Here is a 14,344-nt window from a genome sequence, read left to right as displayed (position 1 = left end):
ATATATGACCAATCAATTATTTCAAACATATAAACAAATTGCAAAAGTTATTGTCGATTTAGGTTAAAAATGTTGTACTGAATGACATATTCAACCCAGAAGTCACCTAATGTAGATAAATTAATATGCAAATTAACTTCCGCCATTAAAGGAAAATCGATTATTCGCAATAACTCTGCATCTAAGCATTCAATCAAGCAACGTATACATACCTATTTGTTGATATTTAGAGAATATCATTAGAATATTTTTGAATTAATTATATGCATATAATTATGTTAAATATGCTACCATTACAAAAAAAAAATGATTTTCCACAGTTATTCTGTGTCTAAAGCATTCATTCATAACAAATGAAGCATCCAAAGCCAAGTTTTCATGGTTATTGGGTATGGTTAACATATATATGTATTAATTATACACACTGGAGGCCTATGTATCTATGTTAAATATGCAAATTAGCTTCCGTCATTAGAGGAGAATCGATTATTCGAATAACTCTGTATCTAAGCATTCATTCCCGACAAATAAATTGTCTAAATATGTTTTCAAGGTTGGAGAATTATTAGCACATTTATGAAGAAATAGAATTAGCAACATTAACTGTTAATTAAAATTACATTAATTTTAAAAAAATTGTCAATTTCATATGTAGTTTCTTGATAGATACCTGTAATAATATGTACTCAATAATATGAGGATTCCAATGCCGTAGCTAGCTTTTGAGACAGTCCCACACAATGTTTCTATTGGGTCTACAAATAATAGGTCCACATTTTAAAAATGGGTCCAGATTTCTCATATTCTGTGTAAAATGGGTCAATTTTTAAGAAAATGGGTCCAGATTATTCATATTTTTGCGTAAAATGGGGCAACTTTTAAGAAAATGGGTCCACATTATTTGAATTTACGCGTAAAGTGGGTCCACCTTGATATTGTCGCACACAGTTTGAAAATCCTTGCTACGGCATTGGTGGATTCCATATACCTTCAGTAGGCCTACACAAACTCGTATAATGGATTTGTCTATCTTGACACTTTTCACAGTAGTGACAAAACATTCCGTTTTTCTTACATGAGCAGATCATTGTGCCACAATATGTTAATTCCTTACACTTGCACCGTATAATTTCGACAATGCATCAGGAGCTGGCTTACTTTCCATTGTCTGAGGCAACAATCATCCACGAACATTCCATCCCCAATCTTCAGGTCTTAGCTCTATGTTTCACATCCATAGGCGAGTCTCATAGACTCTGTATGAATTGTACTTGGCAGTACATTCGGTAGTCCTTGGATGTATACACTATTGAGGTTCTTTAACACCTTGTCGCCAAACCTCTCTCTGTTTACAATGATCAAAGCTTTCTCTCGTCCTCCATACAGACACACCAATGCTTTTGCCCAATCTCTAGCTCTAATGTCATAACGGTTAAATGAACTCAGACCTGAAATATTTACTTATCGGCTAAAAGTTCATCGGACTTATAAACCAAGTACACCTCCTTTACCGATTCCATGGATGGCAAATGTGGTGTCGCAGAAACACACAGTATGTAGAAACGCCAACAATGTACATAATCTGCTTCGTAAAGTACCACAAGTACTTTCGATATCCCGAAGTGTTCTTCTAATTTCGCTCTTCTCAAACTTCATGTACAAACTACAGTAGTACCTGGCTTATATAGTGATGGCAAAACAACACGAGGAAGTCAGGATTCTCTGCAATTATGAAGGTCGTTTTGCAAATGGCCATGTTCACAGCCATCTGGACAATTAAGAGATCAGCATAATCTTCTGTGTGAATAATAGCTCCTTTTTTCCTCATTTCATCCGGAAGCATGTTAATAAAATGTTTGATTTGTTGCTCAAGGATAATTTCTTATCCATCTTCATATCCGGTGCTATATTGTGATCCCGAATGAAGCTTGCCATTCTGTGCGTCTTTGATATGTCGCTGTAGTAGTACATTGAGCTTTTGGGACATTAACATCTGACTTGTGTTTGTACAAGTCTTCCAATGGCATCTGTCGGTTTTGGCTTCTTAGCAATATGTAGAAGCCCATCCCATTTAGGGTGTCATTCAGCACAACCTTATTATAAACCAGAATCAACAATAAAACAAACTTTCGCAATATGAGTAGCTGCATGTTCACATAATTTCACAACGGCAGAAATTAACCATAACATCTGGGTAAAACCCCCTATTTCTTCGAAAAGATGCAATGGCTTCTTTAAAGTGCACACGAGCCAGTTGTGTAAATTGACCTTTATTGTAAGTACATAACCGAGAAGACTTTGTTCTATCCTGGCGATGATTGGCTCGAACTAACGCCGAATAGCATTGGATAGAAGGCGAATTTAACAGGTCAACAACGTTAAAACTAATATTGAGACATGGGCCTTATAGTACCAAATAGGTCCTGAGCAAGTAAAAGTCTTGAGAGAGCGAACATGCTATGGCATGTTTCGCACCAGGGAAAATCGTATCCTGTTTCAGCAATCACTCTCAGCGAGGTGTAGAATAGACCATGTGGTCACAGATGTTTTTCTTTCATGACGGATAGGCTTATAAAGATGAAGGCGGATTTATCATATTCCCAAATCCGCTTTTATATACTTATTTGTCGTGACAAAAACGAATATAATTACAGTTCTATTGGGTTTGACGACCATTGATTGTTATTTGAAATTTACTACTTGACACACACACATTTTCAAATTTCAAATAACAATGAATGGTCGTCAAACCCAAATATATATATATATAAAAACTTATTATTCCATGGTCATAGAAACATACGAGGATAAAGCAAAATTAAACAGAAAGTTACATGATGGAAAACTCTTTTACATACACAGAAAAATAATATGAGCTTAATTTAGTAATAAACTTACTTTCCATCAAAACTTGAAATATATCTCTGCTTATTGCTACCGTTGTACCAAGGACAAGAATTGAAAAAATAAATGTGCATATCGGATCTGCTAGCTTGTATTCAGGCTGTAAACAAAAACAAAACCGTACCGTATATAAGAATTTTTTAATCGATTGAATTTAATTTAAATTATGCACATACCAATGGCATAATAATATCTATGGCAGATTTCTCTAAATGATACAATTATCCAGTATGTACTTTTCCCTATGTCATGTTTATTATTATGTTATATATAGCAATATTATTGCCGTACACTGATTGCTTGCTTAATTTAGAGGCTTTTCAATATGCCTACTCTTCCTTTATGCATTATTATTTTTATCAACGTGATGATGGAGTAGAGCAGTTACTGATTGTGCTCATGTCTAGAGTCCTTGCTTCTTCTGGCAAGATTGTACTTTTGTCGAATAAATATTATTATTATTATTATTATTATTATTATTATTAATATTTATTATAATTATTACATCATTATCATAATTATAATAATTATTATATTTGTTATTATCACTTTTCATGTGTACATTCATCATCGTCAACATCATCCTCATCGTCGCCATCATTATCATCACCACCACCAAAACAACCATCATTAACATCGTCTTCAGCTTACCTTGACATATATCACAACGGCAGCTATGAACACGGCCAAACTTTGAAAGAAATCCCCTATGACGTGTAGTATTGCGGCACGGATATTCACATTCCTCGAATGGTCCTCCACATTCGAGTTCTCTTCATCTATCAAATGGTGCTTGTCAGATCCACCGTGTGAGTGACCATGACCCCCATGTGAGTGGCCGTGACCACCGTGTGAATGCCCATGACCACTGCATGGGTCATGCAAAACTATAAGCATACTGTAAGAGATGGGTAGTGTGAGAGGGAGAAAAGAAAACTTGAAATAGGGCCGCTACTATTAGTATATTGTAGATTGTATAATTATATATAGTATCTTCATAAGAAAGTTATCTCTCCATATCCATAAACGTTACTCCAACTTTTAAGGATCGAGAAGCAATTAAAAGTATTGTTTAACACTTACAAAGCGTTGAGCCTATTAAATACATTTCAAACAAACGTCGTGAGAAGCAGACGTATGCATCTTGGATAAATAGTGTAATCAAGATCAAACACTTACACAATATTTGCAAAGATAGCAAACGCTGCTGTTATCATCATGATTTCAGCATCAATCGAATATGTATTCCTAACAATTTTCAGAATAGCAAGTATGACTAATACTGCTGTGATTGTCCATATCATCACCACGGACAAAAGAGCACCCAGCACCTCTGAAATAACACAAGAACAGTGCTAAACTGAAAATGTGTTGGTTTGTTATTTAGGTTATTAATACACAAAGAACATTTATCAATAATTTCGAGTTAAAGACACAAATCAGGGAGATATAAAGTTACATCATAACAGGTAAGTCGAGATTTCCCTTCAAAATACTAGTAAACGATCATAAAGCATAATAACAATAAGTAATAATAGGCTAATATAATAATAATAATAATAATAATAATAATAATAATAATAATAATAATAATAATAATAATAATAATAATAATAATAATAATAGCTTCATAGCTTCACTTTTGCATCTGTGGCACACACTATGCACTGCGTTCACAATAAAAACAACATAATCCACAGACTTAAAAACAGTACAACGAATATCACAACTTCAAGACGAAAGCAATAAAAGATAATACAATAGAATGTTAACATTGTTAATAAAAATGTAATGTAGTATAAGAAAACTTTTTGAACATAAAAACAAACCATACGTACCTGCCCTATGCCAACCCCAGGTCAGGCGTTTACTCGGGCGCTTATCGGCAAGAATTAGTGCTCCATAGCTGATTAGAAAACTTGAAAAGTCGGATAATAGATGTGCAGCATCAGTTAAGATAGCAAGACTTCCCGCTAAAAATCCGCCTGGAAAGAGAAATTGGTTATTTTTTTATACAGGTTATGAAAAAATATTTAATGTTTTTGATTTGATTTGCATCGTTCTTCATGTCTTCACGTGGCCTAATTTAGTTCCATTTTGTTTTCTTTTATTGGACGTCTCTTATTTGTTGCAAATATAGGCCTACGATGTTTTCATTCGTTAAAGGATGGACTTCCATTGGCAGAAAGATTTTTATTATAAAACCAATAATGATTAGTTTTTACTCATGCAATGAAAGGATATTTTTCTAAGGTAAAAGTTTCATTTGATTGAACGCGGATCCGCTTCGTTGAATAAAACAGCTCCTTTGATCTCCTGAGCCGTGAACCAGCGAGCCCACACATTGAGGCTTTTAAGTGCTGGTAAACGGATCGGTAATGCTGGTTCCTCTGCTTCGGGTGAGTTACTAGATATTTACTCTCTTAGTTTTCCTAATTTTTCTTTTTCTGTTTATTTTCTCACGCGCCTTCCGCAATTCTTTAAAATTGATATGAACGCTCACTAATCATATTTATCAATAAATAAATAAAATATAATATATAACAGTCGACTTAGGTCGATAGTTTTAAAACAGTCGATACCAAAAATCTATTTTTGTAGCCATCGGTTGTTTTGTATATTTTAAACAATTAATGTATAAATTGGAGTGGAGTTGAATCTACAGCTTAGTGGTTAAGACGCTTGCCTTCTAATCATACGGTCCTGGGTTCAATTTCTGTCACAGCAGGACTTTTTCTGACGGCCAAAAATAACTCCACTTTCAAGGCTTCAATAAGGGATTTTGCTTATATAGCATCATTCCATCCTGTAAGTGGCGAGTGTAGCCTACCTGCTGTTGGATGCGAAGGAAAAAAAATAAAATTGTTTAGCCTACCTGCAACTTCCACAGCTATGAACAATATGCATACGATGGAGGCATACACAAGTTTCTTTCTTGCTGCTTTTCTACCGATAGTGTCAGTTTCCAGAGATGTGTTTCTATGGCAGTGAAAATTTCCAATTTCCACATCTTTCTTGGTTTCACTGCCAGTGGGTGTTGTGGCAGTTGTAGTACCATATACTTTACGGTTTGCCGTACCGTTTACTTCCTGCAACTCCATATAGCCATTATTATTGCTTGACATTCTTCCAATAATAGTCCTAATGGTAATTCATTAATGCAAATTATTATTACATTGTTTTTTTTGTGATTTTGCTATTGTTTTACTATTACTATTGTTGTTGCTGTTGTTGGTGTAATTGAATAGATGAAACTTTTTCCCACCGTCTTAGCATAATTTATAAAATTTAATGTATAGGAATTGCTTGAAATTGTGGTAGACCTATATATCAACGTTAGATAAAAAATCGGGTGTATAAAGGTCTATATCCTCTCCTTGATACTCAAACAATGTCTGATTGCCAGTATCGATACCAAACATTTACAATAGACCCAATGTTATTTGTCTTTTGAGGTGTTTAAATAATATGAATAAGTGGTATGCTTATAACTTTTTACAAACATAGCATAGAGGTAGAAAACTAACGGTACGAAATGATAAATTTGGGCTTGAACATTTGAATCATGAAACCTGAAAAACTGTTTTTGGTATTGTGAAAAAAAACTGCTCAGGGATCCTATTTTTTATGAAGGAAGATTAGAACATGAAATATGGTAGGCCTAGATTGCAAGATCAAAGAAACTAAAACACAATCCAATAAATCCAGAAAAGAGAGAAATATCATTTTACTAAAAATGTAAATAAATATATAACATACATACATACTTTTATAGTAGGTCTAATTCAAATATGCAAATTAACTGTTAATATAAGAACGTAATGTAAAGCCCTTATCTATTCAGTGGTATATTTACATTTCACGTAGGTCACTCTAGGATCCAACCTACGCTCTCTTCGTTGCCTTTATTAACCTCTGAGATGTGATAAGTTTATGTTTTGCTGTAGGCCTACATTTACTATAGCCTACTGACGTAAGACTCACAGGTGGGCAAAGTGCGGCACGACAGTAATTTATTTATTTTTTTTTTTGCGGCCCGCGATATAAAAGCCTTATGTGTGCGGGACCGCCAACCATCTATGAAACGCCTAGTTTTTACGGCCCGACACCGATCATCTATAAAAGTAATATTAAAAAGAAGAATAAAATCATATAAAGGCAGTGCATGAAGGTTTTTTGGACTGGAACCATCAACATTTTGGTGCTTTCACCGTTTGGGCTTTTGACCGATTTTTGTGCCCACAACTGCCCTAAATTCATAAGTAACGTAAACAGTGGCGTAGAAAAACATTTTTCATTGGGGGAGATGATTGGCGTGTTAGCCAGTGTCGTAACAGGCGCGGGGGAGGGGGGCAGGGGAAAACTGACGGTTTTTACCGGGCTGACCAAGCCGTCGTATCGGGCTGGGTAATAAGAGAAAAGAAAGAGAGGAGAGGGAGGGAAAGAGAAAGAAGAGGAAAAGAAAAGGGGGAAAAAGAAGAGAAAAATAAAGACAAAAATAAAAAGGAAGATATCATAATGACCAGACTCACAACACCCTGCAACCCCTTCTCCACTTCAAAAACTGTGATAACTCCTTTGATCTATGCTGCCCGATGGCGTAACCACAAGAGGAAAATATCTATCTTTGAAAAATCTTTCCCACCCCTTTATAAATGCCCTTTCATCCCCTGAAAGTGCCTAAAAACCTCAAATTTCGCGCGCATTTCTTGTTAACATGGCCCAATTCCCTCTAAAAATTGCACATTTTAGGAAGTTTTGATCAATTCCAACGAAATTAGAATTAAAAACACCGGGGGACAAGGGGAAAATATCAATCTTTGGAAAACCTTTCCCCACCCATTGACAAATGCATCCTCTGAAAGTGCCTAAAATTCTCAAATTCTTTGCGTGCATTTCTTGTTATGGTAGGCCAATTTCCTCTATAAATTGCACATTTTAGGGAGTTTTCATCAATTCCGACGAAATTAGAATTAAAAAATATATACATTTTGCGCGCATGGCGCGCATTTTTAGGGCTTTTTTAGTTTTATCCTTTTAAGTTATTTAAACACATAATAGTCCCAAACTCAAGAAAGACAAATTTAAGATAAATCATTTTAACCTAAAAGAAGGGCCTCAATGTGTATAGACGGTGAAAGAATATGTTTGTAATAAATAAAACCATGATGAAAATGCTTATACTGTATTTAGTTTGAAACGCACGTGTGTGGCCTATATATTATAAATAAGATAAGCCCTATGTCGTATTGTTTTTTTATATGGGGAGTGGGGTGGGGTGGGGTGTGTATGGTAAATTTCTAACCGGGAAATGAGGATTGTATGTTGTTGTTGTTGTTGTTGTTGTTGTTGTTGTTGTTGTTATTATTATTATTATTATTATTATTATTATTATTATGATGTTGTAATGATGTTGTTTGTACTTTTCTTTAATTTTATTAAAGAGGGCCCCTGAATATCAGTTAACCTACTGGGCTAAACTAAAAGGGTTACCCTCTTTAAAGATGGTTGAAATAAAAAATAAAAAAAAATAAAAAAAAATAAAAGAAATAAATACACACTCCGACCCAAGACCCCCGTTACGCGCCTGGTGTTAGTGCCAATTTGTGCCCTTGTGCGGAAAGGTGATGTGCCCCCCCCCCCCACCTCTGAAGCTGGAAACCTTGTTTTTGCAAAATAAATTTATGCAATTTGCTATTATAGGCCTAATCAATAAATTCCTCATCAACCGATATAACCTTAAACATTCTTGGAATTGTGTGAAATGTGGCTCTCTTTGCAAGCACATCTAACATCTAAGGAAAGAAGAGCTTAGATTGGTACCAGATAATATAATTTTGTTATCAACATTAATACATTATGCTAATTTTTATCTTTGTAAGTGCATAAGACAGTGCAAATTATTTCTGTGACAGTCTTTTGTGTAAAGCTCCATTTTATTCCATACATACTCAAAATATTGGGGGGGGGGGGATGATACAATGGACCATCCCCCCTTGTCAAATATTGGGGGGATATATCCCTTCCATCCCCCCGGGATCTACGCCTATGAACGTAAACAGAGACGGAAGCGTTCGTGTAATAGTGCACATTGTGCAAATAATATTATTTGATTGAACACAATTACACTGTGGAAAGTTTTGTTACTAAAACGAGAGATTTAGAACGTGGGCGTTGGTATTCGACAAAAGAAGTACAGGAAGCTTACGGTATGCATCTCCTACATTAATCAAGTTTATATAATGGCTTATTATGAAATTAGTAATCCCGATGCTATGATTCAATATTCAGACGTCTTGTGTATATTTAGAAGGATACAATAATTATTCTTTGAACTAAATTTGAATTTTGAACTAAGCATTCTTTGATAAAATTTAAAAACTCTGAAATTATCTTGGCTTATTATGAAATCGCTCAAATAATAATTTCTGGCATTTACAATCTCCAATAATGCGATGCCCAGATCAAAATAAATGTATGTTCTGGTAATTAAAAGAAAAAAAAACCAAAAAAACCAAAAAACCGAAATCCAAATCTATACAAAGCATATGCGTCTATTAATTGACTAGATTTCTCATTAAATTTCAAACCTAAAACGTGTTCAAACAAAAAAATAATTGGCGCAATGATTTATTAGCGCAATCGTCAAAAGTGTCTGTGGTTGAATATACAGCAGTATCGTATTAAACACTAGCTACTAACCGTAATCTCAGTAGTCCTATGGTTATGACACCATGATAGTTATCTGGAGGTCGTGCGTTCTATTCCCAACCGAATCACTTGCGATTGATTGGAGCGTACGGTACTGAGCATTCAGTACGACAACACGTCAGGTAGGACAAAACGTCATTTTCTATCAAATTAGGCCTATTATTGGTTTTCATGTTATTTAGTTTCCTGACTATATGGCTCTACCTACTGTTAGGCTTAAAAAATAATGATAATGAAAATACTGTATAATTGGTTATATCGTTTGAGAAATAATACCATAGTACGTTGCAGCATAGAATATAATAATAATAATAATAATAATAATAATAATAATAATAATAATAATAATAATAATAATAATAGGCGTAATAATAATAATAATAATGCTTGAATATTTATATAACGCGAATTCCAAATTATATGATCAAAGGCGCTGAGCGTTATTACCCCTGGTCATTGGATATACTGTATTCAGTATGCTACCTAATTGTTGTACGTGACCCAATTATATTCAGCCTTCCTTGACGTTGTCCCTTAGAACTAGGAAGAACAACAATGATTAAATATAAGAAAACTTACCACCAAATCAAAAGATAAAAGATAAAGATTCTTGTCGTGAGATGATCTATGTTCTATCAGTGCCATGGGTATACTAAGTCTCAAGTGCGTGACTTGAGGTAATATAACATATTTCGTGTGAAAAAGATATTTAAGTGTCGTGTGCAATATGTATTTTGCCCATCAGTTACCATAATATTGTACCTACTCTATGAAGACATTTATCAACCCTATAGTGAGGGCGCTATTATAGTTAAAGCATTGAGAGACAAAGGCCTAACTGTAAACTAAGAACACAATAACCGAAATTAATTACTGTATAAAACAAAACCCGAAAGAAAAAGAAAACCATCGGGAAGAAGTAGTTTCTACATATTAATAGACTATCTGCGAAACCCCCTAAATTATCATATGTTTCGGGGTAGGCATATCCCCTGGATCACTTTCGAGACATTTTGAACGACGCCCGACCACGCCCACCTAAGGCCACCCAGCATATTCCACCCCCTAAAATTTTACCCTTCCCCTTCCCCAGATTTCAGACGCTATAGCGGCCACTGTGTCTGGCAATAATTCACCATATAGAGACTAGAGATTTCTTTTTGCGATTAGATTTAAATTTTGCAATGGATGGTTTTTCTTTAAAGCGTTCGAGAGAGAATTCCAACGTTTGTAAAGCTGAATTGCGTCTAAGATTTGTTGTGAAAGCTTCAGTTAAGTAATTATCGGCATGCTAGTGTTAAAGGCATTATTGTCAGAAGATTTAACAAATAAAGAAGAAATATGAGAGGGAATAATAAAATTGCGAATAGGATACATAAATACAACCGTTTGAAGTTTAATAATACCGTATCGTTTGAAGTTTAATAATATAGGTGTTCAAAACATTGAACTTAAGATAAAGGTTTGGTGTAAGATTGAAATGGTGAACGTCACAAATTCTTAAGTCTCTCTTTTGTAATTTCAACAGGTGATCAATATGTGTAGATTCAAGGCTTGTCCGTGGACATAAGGTTTCACATTTACCAAATGATACAATATGAAATATACGGTAAAACTAAGGTATTATATAAGGTTATGAGTATATTAGAAGGAAGTATGTATTTGAGCAGGCTCGTATGCAGGGGGTGGGGATCAACGGCGGCGGAATATGTTATTATCGTACCAAGCTAAAAAAAAAATATTTTTTTCAATTGTATGTAAAATCTGTGTCTGTAGCGGAATTCGAACCAGCAGGCAACAAATGTATAAATAGTCATAACAGTGCTCAGATAGGAACTTAATAGGTTATTATCGTACCGAGCATAGCCCTTCAACAAAAATTATTTTTTCAATTTTATGTAAAAATTGTGTCTGTAGCAGTTATTGACCGCAGCTAGGGAATCAGAGTAAATCATATTAAAATCAAATTATATACAGTGCTCTAATTTTATTTATTTATTTTATTTATTTAAAACATCTTTAGGCAGGATAACATATACATGCGAGATCTTACCGCTGTTATACAATATGGTCCTGCAAACACATAGTACAATAACAACAACAAAAAGTAACCAGCACAGTTCAATAAAATAAACAATAGTAAAAACTTTGGTGGAAAACTATCCCCCGCCGGACACCAACCCGGTACTTCTGAGTCAATATATAGAACATGTTGTAATATTATTCGTATCAAGCATGGCTGTCAAGACGAGTATCATACCAATAGTGGTCTAGTGTAGTACTAGTACTACACTAGACCACGGAGACCTTCACGGTATACGCAGATCTAAACCCCCAGGCACTTTCTCTCCTACAATTACCTGGACACTCACACTTATTATAGTGGAGCTGTGGTTAAGCTAGAAAACTTTATATTGTCGTTTACTCGCTCATAAAAAGAAACTTAAGAGGATACATAATAAAGTACGGTGCTAGTATTTAGTCGATTTATGTAACAAAAATAAATTGCATTGTCACAGATTTTGTACATTTTGTAAAGAGCAATATTAGCAGAACTGCAGATATGGGTGATCTGCCTACCAATAGCCTAGCATCGAATTCACACCGTACAATAAAAGACTAATGATCTGCCAGATAAAACATGTTTCAGTAGTATTAATAAGTAGGGCCTAGCACCTAGAAAAACAACACCAAATCAGCACGGAGGAATAACTACATGTTATTTAATACACTGTAACATTATAATTTAATATTAAAGCACCCTTTATAACGGTAAAAGAAAGATGGAGTAACAAGTCAAAAGAAAAAAAAATACTTACTTTGTTTTTATAATTTCGAGCTAACATTCTATATGATGTTTCAGACTGGTGGGGCATTCAGTAGGAATACAGGCGGCTTATCTACATTTAGCACAAATTCAATGGGTTTATTAGAGATTTATGACAGGAATTAACACCGTCAAACCACCATATCAATCGATATTGGTGTGTAGACAAAACAAATCATTTAACGAAAACAGTCGCATAATATCGATTTGAATTAAGTTTAAAGGAGCGTAAACCAAATGTTCATACATTTGGTGAATGATACAAAATCATGGTTTATGCCTAGTAGGAGGAGTGATTTAGTACACATTTTTGCTAGTTTGATTTATTTTCTTGAATTTTATCTTTTATGTTGGTTTCGTTGATTTTGAAATAAATTTCTTTCTGTCAGTAATGTAATTTTATTTTTAACTTGTTTATTTATTTAAATAAATTATTATTTACACTCCTCCCTTGGCCTAATTTCTTCAGCACGAATTTGTGATAAACATCTGGCGTAGCCAGGTGGTAAGACAGATCCCAGAGCATTGTCGGGCCCTTTTAGTAAGGAGGGACGGTACAGGTTTCCCTCTTGCCATATTATCGCAAATGTGAATCCGGAGTGGTCTCGAATTGGAGGGCGAACTGTATATATTAGAACTAACTCAAAAATAGTAACACCCCATTCACCATAGTGGAACATAGTTCAACGAGCACTCCTGCACAACAATCTATATACTAAACTTACTGAGTATAAAGAGAAATTGTGTTTGTACGGATAAACTCGGAAATGGCAACACCAACGTCGATCCCATCTTCATACTTTTAGAATGGATTTTTACTATAAATATTTTTTTAAGGTTGTATATTTCACGTTAAAAATCTCCCAAATTATTGTATTGTAACAAACACGCAACCATCCGACATTGAACGAGGCCATCGTATCGCAGTATATATAAGATAATTTTGTAACTCACATGTTCTTGCACCGAAGTACTAGCCAGCAAGCCGACTGTGCTTCCGTAGGTATTTTTACATTGAACTGTTTTATTAAGGCAGCCGACTGTGCGGAAAACTATCATGTTGAGCTTTCCGTAGGTATTTTTACATCATTTTGTGTATTATGTAGATGACATTTGCTACTGCCTAAATGTATTATTGGTTCATATTAACAATATGAACCCTTAAAATCAGCAGAGTACATGATGTTATTGCGCCTATGTGTGTGTTATGCTGACTTTGTAAATAGGCAAACATGACTTTCCAGATATCAGTATCGTTATGAATTTTATTTCATGACATGTCTTGCCTTGTTTCGCCACGTGTTTAGTGTTTACCATGACGGAAATTTCCTCCATGGTACTACAACCCCGACGGGGAATTGGGAGGGTGATTTTGCATGAATATGGGTTTTGGTCTTATCCAGTGCAAGGCTGAACTACAGTAATTAACAACGTAACCATGGAGACGTTTAGGCCTATAGTCCAGTCCGAAATGTAGCAATATCAGAGGTTGCATTTTTTTGGCTATATTTTAAAAAAATTGGATATGATGTAGAGTAGACATTTATAAATCAAAAAAGTATGTGCAATATTTTTTTTTTCATAGGTAAGGGGGGTTGCCAGTAGTTTCAAAATGGCCGCCATTTTTTCCTAAAATTTTCACTAATACTGTAAGTTTATGTCATTAAAATGCAGTATTCAATTGGAAATTCACTCATAACAATGACAACAACAGTTAACTAAATATTGTACACATTTTTGAGCTATTACAATTCAAAATGCTGCCATTTTCCATTATTTTAGCTTTTTAGCATACATATTAATATAATAATAACCGATCTGTACTGTAAAACGAAAACGTGTGATACAGCTAGTTATATGCAATTGCCATATGCTGTTAATGGTTATTACCATAATATATAT

At 34.5% G+C, this 14,344-nt stretch overlaps 1 protein-coding gene and 1 long non-coding RNA gene across 5 annotated transcripts in view; one reads left to right on the top strand and one right to left on the bottom strand.

Annotated features, from left to right (window-relative positions):
* Positions 1-2,798: 2,798 nt before the first annotated feature.
* Positions 2,799-14,344, bottom strand: part of LOC117101355 (zinc transporter 8-like) — an 18,260-nt gene continuing 6,714 nt past the window's right edge. For 2 of the 4 annotated variants that reach the window (XM_033241356.1, XM_033241332.1), the window contains exons 2-6: positions 5,780-6,045; positions 4,743-4,889; positions 4,084-4,237; positions 3,556-3,802; positions 2,799-3,004 (exon numbers count right to left, since the gene is read on the bottom strand). In XM_033241356.1, coding sequence (XP_033097247.1) covers positions 2,831-3,004; positions 3,556-3,802; positions 4,084-4,237; positions 4,743-4,889; positions 5,780-6,029 — 972 coding nt within the window. In that variant the 5' untranslated portion in view covers positions 6,030-6,045 and the 3' untranslated portion in view covers positions 2,799-2,830. Of the gene's footprint in view, positions 3,005-3,555; positions 3,803-4,083; positions 4,238-4,742; positions 4,890-5,779; positions 6,046-10,194; positions 10,351-12,434; positions 12,516-14,344 lie in introns of those variants that run through there. The other 2 variants (XM_033241346.1, XM_033241339.1) reach the window with 2 other exon arrangements.
* Positions 6,749-9,399, top strand: LOC117101386. The gene is made up of 3 exons (XR_004444276.1): positions 6,749-7,178; positions 7,657-7,659; positions 8,969-9,399. It is a non-coding gene; the product is annotated as an uncharacterized LOC117101386 (long non-coding RNA).

The sequence above is a fragment of the Anneissia japonica genome, unplaced genomic scaffold (assembly GCF_011630105.1).
Source record: "Anneissia japonica isolate Jap-2015-1 unplaced genomic scaffold, ASM1163010v1 scaffold1005_len2656397_cov198, whole genome shotgun sequence".
NCBI classification, from domain to species: domain Eukaryota; kingdom Metazoa; phylum Echinodermata; class Crinoidea; order Comatulida; family Comatulidae; genus Anneissia; species Anneissia japonica.
The sequence above is the reverse complement of the archived record's forward strand: the minus strand, read 5'-3'. Positions and strand labels throughout refer to the sequence as shown.